Source organism: Bacillus rossius, chromosome 1 (assembly GCF_032445375.1).
Source record: "Bacillus rossius redtenbacheri isolate Brsri chromosome 1, Brsri_v3, whole genome shotgun sequence".
Lineage (NCBI taxonomy): Eukaryota > Metazoa > Arthropoda > Insecta > Phasmatodea > Bacillidae > Bacillus > Bacillus rossius.
The window spans coordinates 229,791,376-229,804,963 of record NC_086330.1 but is presented as its reverse complement, the minus strand read 5'-3'; the positions used below and the strand labels follow the sequence as shown (position 1 = coordinate 229,804,963).

General features: G+C 34.7%; 1 protein-coding gene across 2 annotated transcripts in view; it reads right to left on the bottom strand.

The window, feature by feature from the left end:
- The window catches only part of LOC134527345 (sodium/hydrogen exchanger 2-like), a 430,632-nt gene that overhangs the window by 238,263 nt on the left and 178,781 nt on the right, over nucleotides 1–13,588 (bottom strand). For both annotated transcript variants that reach the window (XM_063359946.1, XM_063359947.1), the window contains exon 6: nucleotides 1,087–1,168. In XM_063359946.1, the coding sequence (XP_063216016.1) occupies nucleotides 1,087–1,168 (82 nt within the window). The remainder of the gene's footprint in view (nucleotides 1–1,086; nucleotides 1,169–13,588) is intronic.

Here is a 13,588-nt window from a genome sequence, read left to right as displayed (position 1 = left end):
TGTAATAAAGCATAATTTATAATGCAAATAAATTGACATACGTGAACATTACCTCACAAACACTCCCATGAAAACGGCCAGGAGACTACTAAACCTTCCACACACACACTCCCTATTAGAAACAATGGAAGCTTACAAGCAACCTCGCATCGTCATACATTCCTCACATATATAAATACACTTAGAAATACACATGAAATGTTTATAAACACAATTTTTATCACTAATATACACAATATATTAATATTTTCAATTGTATGAACGAGTATTCAATGATAAACACTAAAGTAAATTATTTAAAAGCATAATTATGATTTTTATTTGTATGTAGACTTTTTTCATCCTGTTATTTTTTTACATTCTGCACGCGCATCGTAAAAATTCATTCTTATCAGTTTTTCATAACGCGTCTAAAGAAGTATAATCTAGCCTAACATACATAAATAAACTTTAAAATGCAATAAATGCAATAAATAAATATGTTTTAACTATATGAACACGTATTCAATATCAATCATTATAGTACAAGATTTAAAATCATACATAATTTTTATTAGCAAGAAGCTTTCTTTGTATTTAGCCTTTTTAAATCCTGTGTAAATTTCGTTGCATGGTGCACGCCTCGTAAAAATTCTCTCATTTCAATTATTTAAACGCGCCTGAAAAAAGTATAGTTGAAATAAAATTATATCACATTTAATAGGTTCAATTTTTTTTCCTTTCCTTCAGTATTTGTGTTTTTTCTTATAGCTACAATGACGTAACAAAGGGAAATAAATGGTCCGTGTCATGTTGAACCATCAAGATTGTTATTTTAAATATATTAAAGTTTCAGCCCCATGCTAACCGCCTTAGTGTAACATGACTTACAAACAAAAGATACTTAAGCCCATGACCCTGAATTTAACAGTTAGTAAACTGACCATTACAAAATCAAGAAAAGAATCTCGATCTTACTTGGGCTGTATAGAAAAAAAAGTAATTTTGCGTTCATATAGGTAATTCATACACACAAATGTATTCCTACATTTAAATTATCACAAAATATTAAAGTAAATTATTATTAAATAAAATGACTATACTTACCACGACAGCGTACAGCATTATTGTGTAGAAGTTGCACGAAAATGCTTGGTCATACAACGAGTAAGCGGACTCCAAAATCACACTAAACACAAAATAAAAAAGCATTACTATTAATAAAAATACTACAAATAATAAGGCCTTATCGTAAAGGAATATATAGTCTTTTTAATGGTCATAATAATAAATTTTTAAAGAGAACAGTTATCTAGTACCTGAACGTATTTTTTTTCCTGAAATACAGAACATAAATCCTATGAACTACGGGACTACCATACAACTTCTTCTGCAATACAGTTACCGATCTGTGACAGTATCTTTCTGTCACTGGTACTGACATTATGTTACTTTTACATTGTAAACCTAATAACTGTTCTCTTTTACTTTTTGTGTGTTTTTTTTTTTTCAGTTTTCATAACACACAGAAAAATGTTACACTTTTAAAACACAGAGAACTGTATCCAGCCTGTGGATCGGACTATGTTTATCAAATGATGATGTCTCGAATTTGAATTAGATAAGGTAATTAATTTTAATAAAATATTTGAAATAATGTTGTGTCCCACTTAATGAAAAAAAAAACATATGCGTGCGTGAGAAGTTAGGTTATGCCGATGCGAGCACAGTGGCTGGTGGCAAAGGATTCAGGATTCATGACCTTTGACCTCTGACGTCACTGTTATGACCTATGACCCCTGACGTCATCATCGATTTCCCGGAAATTTCCCGATTTTCGGCCAATTTTCCTCAAAATTTCCCGTTTTTCCCAAAAAATTTACCCCAAAATTTCCCATTTTCCTACAAAATATCCCTACAAAATTTCCCCATTCCCGAAATTTTCTAAGTATCCGCAAATCTCCCCATAGAGGCTTGGTATCATCCTTACCTATCCGCAAATCTCCCCATTGCGGGTTGGTATCCCCCTTACCTACCCACCCATATCCGGATCTTGGATTACGTCATTTCCGGCCGCCATTTTAAATTCTAGAACTTTCAACCATTTTGTTTTCCAGTATTTAATATTATGAAGTCATAGCCGCCATTTTAATCACACCTGTTGCAATTTTCGTTACGATCGCCATCTTTGTTTATGACATCACAACAATCATTTGTTTTCGTCTGCTGGAGGCCGCCATCTTGGATGTTGTTACTATCGCCATCCTGAATTTTTTTCTTCTCTGCTGGCGCCCGCCATCTTGATTTTACATTATGTTCCGCCATCTTGGATTTCCCCATCTTTGTTTCTGATGTTTGTTCCTAGAGAGCATCACCATCGCTCTATTCAGACACATAAGGCCGATATTTCATTACATACCAATGTTATCATGGTCCTTATCAATATATTTAAAATATTGTTTTTATACAAAATACATTCGGTACAGCTGAGATTCGAACCATCGTTCACACAGCTCTGACCTTTAGGTTGGAAAACATACGCCTTTAACCGCTCGGCTATCAAGACAATTACCGATCTAAGAATTAAATAAGGTAATATATAAAACATTAACACACATATTCGGACTTGTAATATTTTTATTGAAAGTAATAATAGCATCATATTTTCGAGAATTATACGACATATATTTTTATCATTGTTTCAATACTCGCTACCAGGAGCACAAGTGTCTAGCAGAGTGCGGCCGCCATCTTGTTTTCCGTATTCGCTACCAGGAGCGCTAGTGTCTAGCATAGTGTGCAGCGGCCATCTTGTTTTCAAAATTCGCTACCAGGAGCGCTAGTGTATAGCCGAGTACTGCACCAATCTTGTTTTCAATATTCGCAGCCAGGAGCGCTAATGTCTAGCCAAGTGCAGCCGCCATCTTGTTTTCAATATTCACTACTAGGAGCACTAGTATCACTTAGTACACACATAATTTGCCAGAGGGTGTTATATATTAGTTTAATTCTGCCCTGCTGGAGTGTAGTACTGTCTTGACCTATAACATCTTAAATATGTCCCTCACCTTGAACTTTCCACTATATTGGATTATAGCATTTATGTTCGCCATCTTGTCGCCAACACTATCTTGGCATCATCACATTACTGTCGACACCCTGAACTTCCCGCCATCTTGGACTATATCATCACATTTGACTTATAACACATCCACACCACCACCATCTTAGATTTTGTTATCACCCACTTTAATCTTGACCACCAACATATTGTATTATCACCTCATGTATGCACCCACCATACTTGATTATATAATCATACTAACTTTCATCCCCTGCTAGAGTCTGTAGATTAATTATTCGTAATGAGCATCACGTGATCATCCCAAATACTAAGATAAAATATATATATTCCTAGTATTACCATTAAACTTATCACGAACCTTACACCAAAGTCATACTGCAGACTTGTGCACTGTAGCACTCTACTCAAACTGACTTACACAGCTTACATTTTCTTAACATGATTTCAATTGCGACTACAATTTCTTTGAGGGCTTTCATTGGCGCCTACAATTTCTTTGAGGGCTTTCATTTGCGCTTACATTTTCCTTGAGGGCTTTCATTGGCGCCTACAATTTCTTTGAGGGCTTTCATTTGCGCTTACATTTTCCTTGAGGGCTTTCATTTGCGACTACAATTTCTTTGAGGGCTTTCATTTGCGCTTACATTTTCCTTGAGGGCTTTCATTTGCGCTTACAATTTCTTTGAGGGCTTTCATTTGCGCTTACAATTTCTATGAGGGCTTTCATTTGCGACTACATTTTCTTTGAGGGCTTTCCTTTATACTTATGTTTTCTTTGAGTGTTTTTTTAAGTTTCGCTTATGTTTTCTTTACATGCCTTCCTTTGCGATTATATTTTCTTTATATTGTAACTCAGTATCTCATGTAAACAATATTTAAGTATCCATATATATCATTAATCTTAATAGCAAATGTTATGGTCATGCATGCATCCTTATTTTTATAGTTGTCACCATAAAGTAAGCAGGATAAATTAAGGGAAATAAAAAAAACATAGTATACATGAAACATTTATTTTATTTACAAATTTTACTATACATAGTTCTACACAGAGATATATACATCTATACTGCGTCAAAATGACTAATTCTCAGCTCCAAACGGTTCACCGAATTCAGCGTCCAACCAGATCCTTTACCCATATATTCTTCTTCTTCCATGCAGAGGTTTTCTATACTCTGTTTAACTGACCGATCTACTTCGTCAGAATCGTAAATTGCAGCAGCCGATGTCTTGAAAGCACGCTTGCTCACTTGATTCTCATGCGGTGGCGGTTTACCATATAGACAATCCAACCATAAGTTATATTTTAAAGGCCCATGCGATGCTGTATCATCCATAATCTGTTGTATTATATTCTGCTCAATATCACTCAGAAAAGTGCAAATATCTTTGGCCTCAATAAAAGTATTTAGATAATAATAGTCTTTCAGAACTCCTCCAAATGCAGATTGTGCCAAGTAAAATCCATTATCATTTGTCTGTAACTGACCAAGCATAGTGTTATATTTATGTCCAGATGACGATGCGGGTGGTTGTTGCTGCTGATCTTCTTTTATGCTGGAGCCCGTGCACATGGGTACCTCTAGTTTAAATTGAGGAATCGTAACTTTCACATTATGTTCTACAGGCAAGCGGTCTTCACCTCTGCATATCTTCAGGTGTCTTTTCAAATCATCGTTGCGAGTAAACTTCTTCTGGCATTCATTACAGAAAACAATAGTGCGAGACGGATTCTTCAGGCAATTACTCTTCTCATGACGTCTCATATTAAAACTTGTTGAGAACATCATATTACAGTGCGGACACCGATGCTTCAATGGAGATTCTTGCTTCATACTGGATTTCGAAGAACTAGGGGTAGGATCCATACTCTCCCCAGATTTCTTTGTTGTTAAACAAGGAAGAGAACTCCCAAGCGATGTTCACTCTTCGGAGTCAGGATGACAACTAAGCTACTAATTCCATCCACATCCCTACATATAAAGCCAACCCCTACCCCCACTACAACACTCTTCACATCATCAACATGTTTACTCAGGACTCAGCTTACATAGGGTCTCTCTCTCTTCTACTCCATATCATTCAACTATCCTAGAATTCTTGAAAAAATCTAGAAAAAGCAGATTCATAACCTAACCAATGTAATCACGAGATTATTTCTTTGTATGGTAAACACAACTAAAATACATCTCCTCCAGCTGACATGATCTATTATTAATAACATGCATCATATCCTCTTAAATATTAACATCTGTATAGGACTTTGCACGCCTCATTTAATTTCAAAACTCCCAGCCACTATATCTACGCAGAACCATAAATCATTAATACTATTCCAAATGACAGTCTTACACCAGCATGTTTGTGTAATATTATCCACTTTATTTTTCGTAAAGTTACCATTCCAACATAACCTACTAACATAATACTTTGATAATGTTATGTAGCATTCCATACCATTTTATCAGTCAGTCGTAATCATGCATAACTATACTCTAGCCATTGTTCCAAAGCAGCCAAATTTAATACTATCAGTCCATCATTATCATACTACTTAATATAATTCCATAAATATTTACCATAAATAAACATTTACTACACCATATTAAATATGTACTAGGTCCACCCAACAATCCAACATGAACATCAGTCAAAAGACAGTTTTTAAATCTACAAACCATAACATACATTCCTATTCCTCAGCCTGCAGTACCCAACATTCTTCAGCTTACAAACTCTTTAAATTAAACATTTAATTATTTATTTCCTTTCATTCTTTTAATGTTTCTTGCAGTAAAGATTTTTTTTGAGTTAAATACTATTTACAGACAATACAATTCACCATCCTGCCATACAAAAAATAAGAGCACATCTCGACTTAACCATAGGATAAATCCATGCAGCATCTTAAAAATCAACTAAATAGATAATACTTAAGATATGAACAAAGTCCGATCTGACATTCTGGTCGAGTCATTGCATATGAATACAAATAGGAGGAGGGACCATAACATATGGATACAAATATGAGGAGGAGGGATCGTAGCTTATGGATACAAATATGAGGAGGAGGGATCGTAGAATACATACATAAATCACACCAAACTTTACTCAAATACCAACTATATCAACCAGAAAAGTAAATTGTTAGAGGTATGTTTCCAATTTTAATTACTTTCCGATCGATCATTCAGAAACCCAGGCATAAAACACATAAATATCGTCTAAGATCAAAAAAACTGCAAAGTCAACATATAATATCACAGTCTAAGCCATAAGATCTATGTCCGTCACATTTATATCAATAATTTCCCTTATCCACCTAAAGTGTATGAAATGCAAGGCCAGAAAAAAGAAATACTCGATACATATTGTCCATTTTAATTGTCCTTTTCACGATGTAAATACTTGTAATTATTATGCCGTAGAGATTCCGAATAAAATTTCTTACTTAAATAACAACTACTATGCCACCAATTCATATTATAAGTACTGATAATAACTCTCCTTACCCACATAATATGAACGTAAAGACAAAAATTACTTAACATGTTAGTAGATCTACACAACAACAATATATAAAGTCATATGTATAAGCATTTACAAAACCTGCACGAATCAAGAAGTTTAACCATACAGGCTAAACATTACTTTAAACCTTAAATATGTAGATCATAAATATATTATTTTCCGAAGGATTGAAACTGTATTTGGCATAAGCATTGCCGCTAAGCTACATACATACAAGTTAATGGCATTAGCACTCATACGATTATTGAGTAACAATTTTGAAGCAACATCTATAATGTAATGTTAGAAAAAAAAGGAGAAGTAAATGAAATGAGAAGGATCTAGAATTAACAACAAATGCTGGAATTTGACTCACAGCTTTATTTTACTATATATATCACTGATACAGCTAGGTAAATTATACCAGGAACAAGTTTTACACTTTCAATTACATCCAACAATATTCGGTGATTCTGGATTCAACTGCGATAACATATCATGAAAGAAAATGTTCTTTATCAGGTTCTTGTAGTCGGACATTACTTAATGTGCCAAGTTAAATCTCTTTAGGTGAATATCTATTACACACCGTTAGTGAACAATCATTTCCAACTGCTTCACTTGAAAATCACATCATCATCATCATCTGGAAGCCGGCGAGATCTTGTAAACTGGAGGCCAGTCTCATAGTAGTTTGTGCTGGGCTGGATGCTTTCATAAGAATGAAATTATATGTTGCAGCGACTCATGTGCACATTCAAAATATCGCTTCGTGAAAACAACTTTCCACATCTATCACACTGATGCGACTTGGAGGTAGGATTCACAAGGCAATGATGTTCTTCATGTTGCCGAGCACTACTGCTGCTTGCAAACTTCTGCTTACAATATCTACACAAAATTTCGGATTTACACTTCACAATATGGAGGTTAAAATTTTCTCGTCGCATCAACAACTTTCCACATCTGTCACACAGAAGTATTATATCGGGGGAAGTCTTCATACATTCATATTTTCCAGCACGTGATGATTCTGGTGACACTATAGGTGATGTAGGCGTTGGTGATGACGGGTGCGATGACCTCGGCTTCATTTCCTGTGTAGTAGAATGATTCACTGCTAGTGATCCACCACTAAATGTTTGGCCCATTGCAGGAGAAAAAATAACCCTGGAAGGCTATCCCAATGAGTCTCCGCTATTTAAAGCCCAGAAACAAACTGATGGATTGCTATTTAAATTGCGCCTTATATACTCTCGAAACCATGATCACATCATATTTACCAATCAAAAGAAGCCGAGTTCTCTTACATACATAAATATGTATTCACATGGACATGCATGGACATGCACTGCACTCACTGAATACACACAGTGGCCACACATGTGACTAAAACTAGCTCCAAATGGATTCAAATACCTTCAATAGCTATAATAGCTCCAACTACTAGCATAGCTCCAACTATCTCCAATAGCCCAAATAAGTTCATTAGCTTCAACTATCTCCAATAGCCCAAATAAGTTCATTAGCTCCAACTAGCTCCAATAGTCCAACTAACTTCATTAACTCCAACTAGCTCCAATAGTCCAACTAACTTCATTAGCTCCACCTAGCCCCAATAGTCCAACTATCTCCAACTAGCTCCAATATCAACAACTGCTACATTATCCCCAACTAACTTCATTAGCTCCAACTAGCTCCAACAGCTCCAACTAGCTCCAATAGTTCCAACTAGCTACAATAGTTCCAACTGCTATAATAGTCAAACTGATAAAATGACTCGAAATTAATCCAACTGCTAATATAGCTCCAAACGGCTCCAACTATCCAAATAAATCCAATAGCTCCAACTAGCTCTAATAGCTACAATAGCGTTAACTAGCTTCAGTACTTACAATTAGCTCCAACCTCATCTGACTCTAGCGCCTCAATTACCCCACAGACTCCAAAGCACCAACCGATTTCAGATATAAGATTACACGAAATAAAATAAAAAAAGTTTATATTCATATTAAAATTTATTTCACAATTTTATACACGTTTCGGTAAAACATATTATATTTTATGCTTTCATATTTGTATTAGATATATTTAAAACATATGCTGAAGCATATATATGTTAACATATCTAAAATTAAAATTTATTTATGCTTAAGCATATTATATGCTTAAGCATATTATATGCTTTAGCATAAGTTATATACTATATATATGGTTCCCACCTACATCAGAAAAGAAATTGGCCGTCGTGGGAGATAATTAATTTTATTATAGCTTTATTTTTCTTTAGCTGACTGCAGGCAGTTGTTATAAAAAAATTAAAATGTTAAAAGCTGTCAACACACATTCATCCGCAACGACATATTCTAATATTAAAATACATTGATAAATCTCCTTCTCCAATTTATGATTTTATTTATCTAAGTAGAAACATTTATTCTTGGTGTTGGAATTTTATAAGTCTACTATTAAAATAACATATAAGTTGTATTGGCTGTAGAAGCTAACATGAATTATTTATCGCTACCAGCATCAGTTCGGTATGTTACCTGATCTTTTCCTTGAGAAAGAATTCTTCCCCCCTAGAGATCTAGCGAATCTCTCCATCTCTTGTGACTGTGAGAGAGCATCCTACCTAATTATACACAAACTTAACTTTGACACAGCATGTGGTGATATATGTTAGCATGAAGCGAAACTACTTGCAACCTACATATTTTAAAAAAGGAAATTTAGTTACCACTGATGGCATGTTTAAAAAATAATATTTAAGTATTTGTTACAAATTAAAACTCCCAATATGCATCTGGTATTAGTCGTAGAAGCTGATATGTATTCTGAGTCGTTGCCAGCAATGTTATCGAAAGGATGCAGTTGTGTATATTGCGACAAGGAGTTCACCTTGAGGGGAAAAAAAAATGCGAAGCGACATGACAGAGCAGAGTGTACATTAAGTCTTTACCAAAAGCCATTTAGTTGCAATCTGTGTCAGAAATACTTTGGCCGAAGATATTTGTTGAATAAACATCACAAGATATGTGCAACCAGGCTATCTAATGATAACGAGGTCAGGTCTACAACAGCAAAGAAGAGGAAAGAAGATAAATTATTAAAAAATTATTATGATCTCGAAGTTGAAAATGCTGGTTCTACCAACTCTAACTAGATATCACTAATGAAATAGAATTGAAATCTAATGAAGAAAGTAGTGTCTTCATTCGAAATAAAAAATTTATTTACACCAAATTCAAGTTACCTTCACTAAATTATGAACAACATAGAACAGGCTGAAGCTGACAACTTCAAAGATTTCGATGAAGCACTCGAAGCTGGCAATATCGAAGACTGTAATGCGGCTCCTAAAGCTCACAAGATTATGAACTGTGATGAAGTTTTGAGACCTAAACGATGGAACCGTAGGTATCGAAGATTTTAATGAAGTGTCCGAAACTGACAAGATTGAAGAATGTGATGAAGTTGTGAGATCTAAACAAGGGAAGTGTTGTGTTACTGAAAACATCAAAGACTTTAATGAAGCACCCGAAGATAAAAAAGATTAAAGAATATGTTGAAGCGATGAGACCTAAACGATGGAAACATCGTGTTAAAATAAATAAACCTGGTCATTCTTATGATGATCACTGCGTGGAAGACAATGAGATGGTTGTTAAAACAGAAGACTTCAGATAGCTTAAAAATATTAATAACAATAAGCGAGATAGATTACACATCATGGGCTGATCCTAATATATTAGTCGATAGGTTAAGGCTTCTAGTTGCTTTTCAAAATGCCGAAAAAGTATCCATCACCAAAGAAACATTGACTATACTTAGTTAACTAAGGAGAGCAGGCTACATACAATAATATGTTTTACCGAAACGTGTATAAAATTGTGAAATAAATTTTAATATGAATATAAACTTTTTTTTATTTTATTTCGTGTAATCTTATATCTGAAATCGGTTGGTGCTTTGGAGTCTGTGGGGTAATTGAGGCGCTAGAGTCAGATGAGGTTGGAGCTAATTGTAAGTACTGAAGCTAGTTAACGCTATTGTAGCTATTAGAGCTAGTTGGAGCTATTGGATTTATTTGGATAGTTGGAGCCGTTTGGAGCTATTTTAGCAGTTGGATTAATTTTGAGTCATTTTATCAGTTTGACTATTATAGCAGTTGGAACTATTGGAGCTAGTTGGAACTATTGGAGCTAGTTGGAGCTGTTGGAGCTAGTTGGAGCTAATGAAGTTAGTTGGGGATAATGTAGCAGTTGTTGATATTGGAGCTAGTTGGAGATAGTTGGACTATTGGGGCTAGGTGGAGCTAATGAAGTTAGTTGGACTATTGGAGCTAGTTGGAGTTAATGAAGTTAGTTGGACTATTGGAGCTAGTTGGAGCTAATGAACTTATTTGGGCTATTGGAGATAGTTGAAGCTAATGAACTTATTTGGGCTATTGGAGATAGTTGGAGCTATGCAAGTAGTTGGAGCTATTATAGCTATTGAAGGTATTTGGATCCATTTGGAGCTAGTTTTAGTCACATGTGTGGCCACTGTGTGTATTCAGTGAGTGCAGTGCATGTCCATGCATGTCCATGTGAATACATATTTATGTATGTAAGAGAACTCGGCTTCTTTTGATTGGTAAATATGATGTGATCATGGTTTCGAGACTATATAAGGCGCAATTTAAATAGCAATCCATCAGTTTGTTTCTGGGCTTTAAATAGCGGAGACTCATTGGGATAGCCTTCCAGGGTTATTTTTTCTCCTGCAATGGGCCAAACATTTAGTGGTAGATCACTAGCAGTGAATCATTCTACTACACAGGAAATGAAGCCGAGGTCATCGCACCCGTCATCACCAACGCCTACATCACCTATAGTGTCACCAGAATCATCACGTGCTGGAAAATATGAATGTATGAAGACTTCCCCTGATATAATACTTCTGTGTGACAGATGTGGAAAGTTGTTGATGCGACGAGAAAATTTTAACCTCCATATTGTGAAGTGTAAATCCAAAATTTTGTGTAGATATTGTAAGCAGAAGTTTGCAAGCAGCAGTAGTGCTCGGCAACATGAAGAACATCATTTCCTTGTGAATCCTACCTGCAAGTCGCATCAGTGTGATAAATGTGGAAAGTTGTTTTCACGAAGCGATATTTTGAATGTGCACATGAGTCGCTGCAACATATAATTTCATTCTTATGAAAGCATCCAGCCCAGCACAAACTACTATGAGACTGGCCTCCAGTTTACAAGATCTCGCCGGCTTCCAGATGATGATGATGATGTGATTTTCAAGTGAAGCAGTTGGAAATGATTGTTCACTAACGGTGTGTAATAGATATTCACCTAAAGAGATTTAACTTGGCACATTAAGTAATGTCCGACTACAAGAACCTGATAAAGAACATTTTCTTTCATGATATGTTATCGCAGTTGAATCCAGAATCACCGAATATTGTTGGATGTAATTGAAAGTGTAAAACTTGTTCCTGGTATAATTTACCTAGCTGTATCAGTGATATATATAGTAAAATAAAGCTGTGAGTCAAATTCCAGCATTTGTTGTTAATTCTAGATCCTTCTCATTTCATTTACTTCTCCTTTTTTTTCTAACATTACATTATAGATGTTGCTTCAAAATTGTTACTCAATAATCGTATGAGTGCTAATGCCATTAACTTGTATGTATGTAGCTTAGCGGCAATGCTTATGCCAAATACAGTTTCAATCCTTCGGAAAATAATATATTTATGATCTACATATTTAAGGTTTAAAGTAATGTTTAGCCTGTATGGTTAAACTTCTTGATTCGTGCAAGTTTTGTAAATGCTTATACATATGACTTTATATATTGTTGTTGTGTAGATCTACTAACATGTTGAGTAATTTTTGTCTTTACGTTCATATTATGTGGGTAAGGAGAGTTATTATCAGTACTTATAATATGAATTGGTGGCATAGTAGTTGTTATTTAAGTAAGAAATTTTATTCGGAATCTCTACGGCATAATAATTACAAGTATTTACATCGTGAAAAGGACAATTAAAATGGACAATATGTATCGAGTATTTCTTTTTGCTGGCCTTGCATTTCATACACTTTAGGTGGATAAGGGAAATGGTTGATATAAATGCGACTTAGACTGTGATATTATATGTTGACTTTGCAGTTCTTTTGATCTTAGACGATATTTATGTATTTTATGCCTGGGTTTCTGAATGATCGATCGGAAAGTAATTAAAATTGGAAACATACCTCTTACAATTTACTTTTCTGGTTGATATAGTTGGTATTTGAGTAAAGTTTGGTGTGATTTATGTATGTATGCTACGATCCCTCCTCCTCATATTTGTATCCATAATCTACGATCCCTCCTCCTCATATTTGTATCCATATGTTATGGTCCCTCCTCCTATTTGTATTCATATGCAATGACTCGACCAGAATGTCAGATCGGACTTTGTTCATATCTTAAGTATTATCTATTTAGTTGATTTTTAAGATGCTGCATGGATTTATCCTATGGTTAAGTCGAGATGTACTCTTATTTTTTGTATGGCAGGATGGTGAATTGTATTGTCTGTAAATAGTATTTGACTCAAAAAAAATCTTTACTGCAAGAAACATTAAAAGAATTAAAGGAAATACATAATTAAATGTTTAATTTAAAGAGTTTGTAAGCTGAAGAATGTTGGGTACTGCAGGCTGAGGAATAGGAATGTATGTTATGGTTTGTAGATTTAAAAACTGTCTTTTGACTGATGTTCATGTTGGATTGTTGGGTGGACCTAGTACATATTTAATATGGTGTAGTAAATGTTTATTTATGGTAAATATTTATGGAATTATATTAAGTAGTATGATAATGATGGAATGATAGTATTAAATTTGGCTGCTTTGGAACAATGGCTAGAGTATAGTTATGCATGATTACAACTGACTGATAAAATGGTATGGAATGCTACATAACATTATCAAAGTATTATGTTAGTAGGTTATGTTGGAA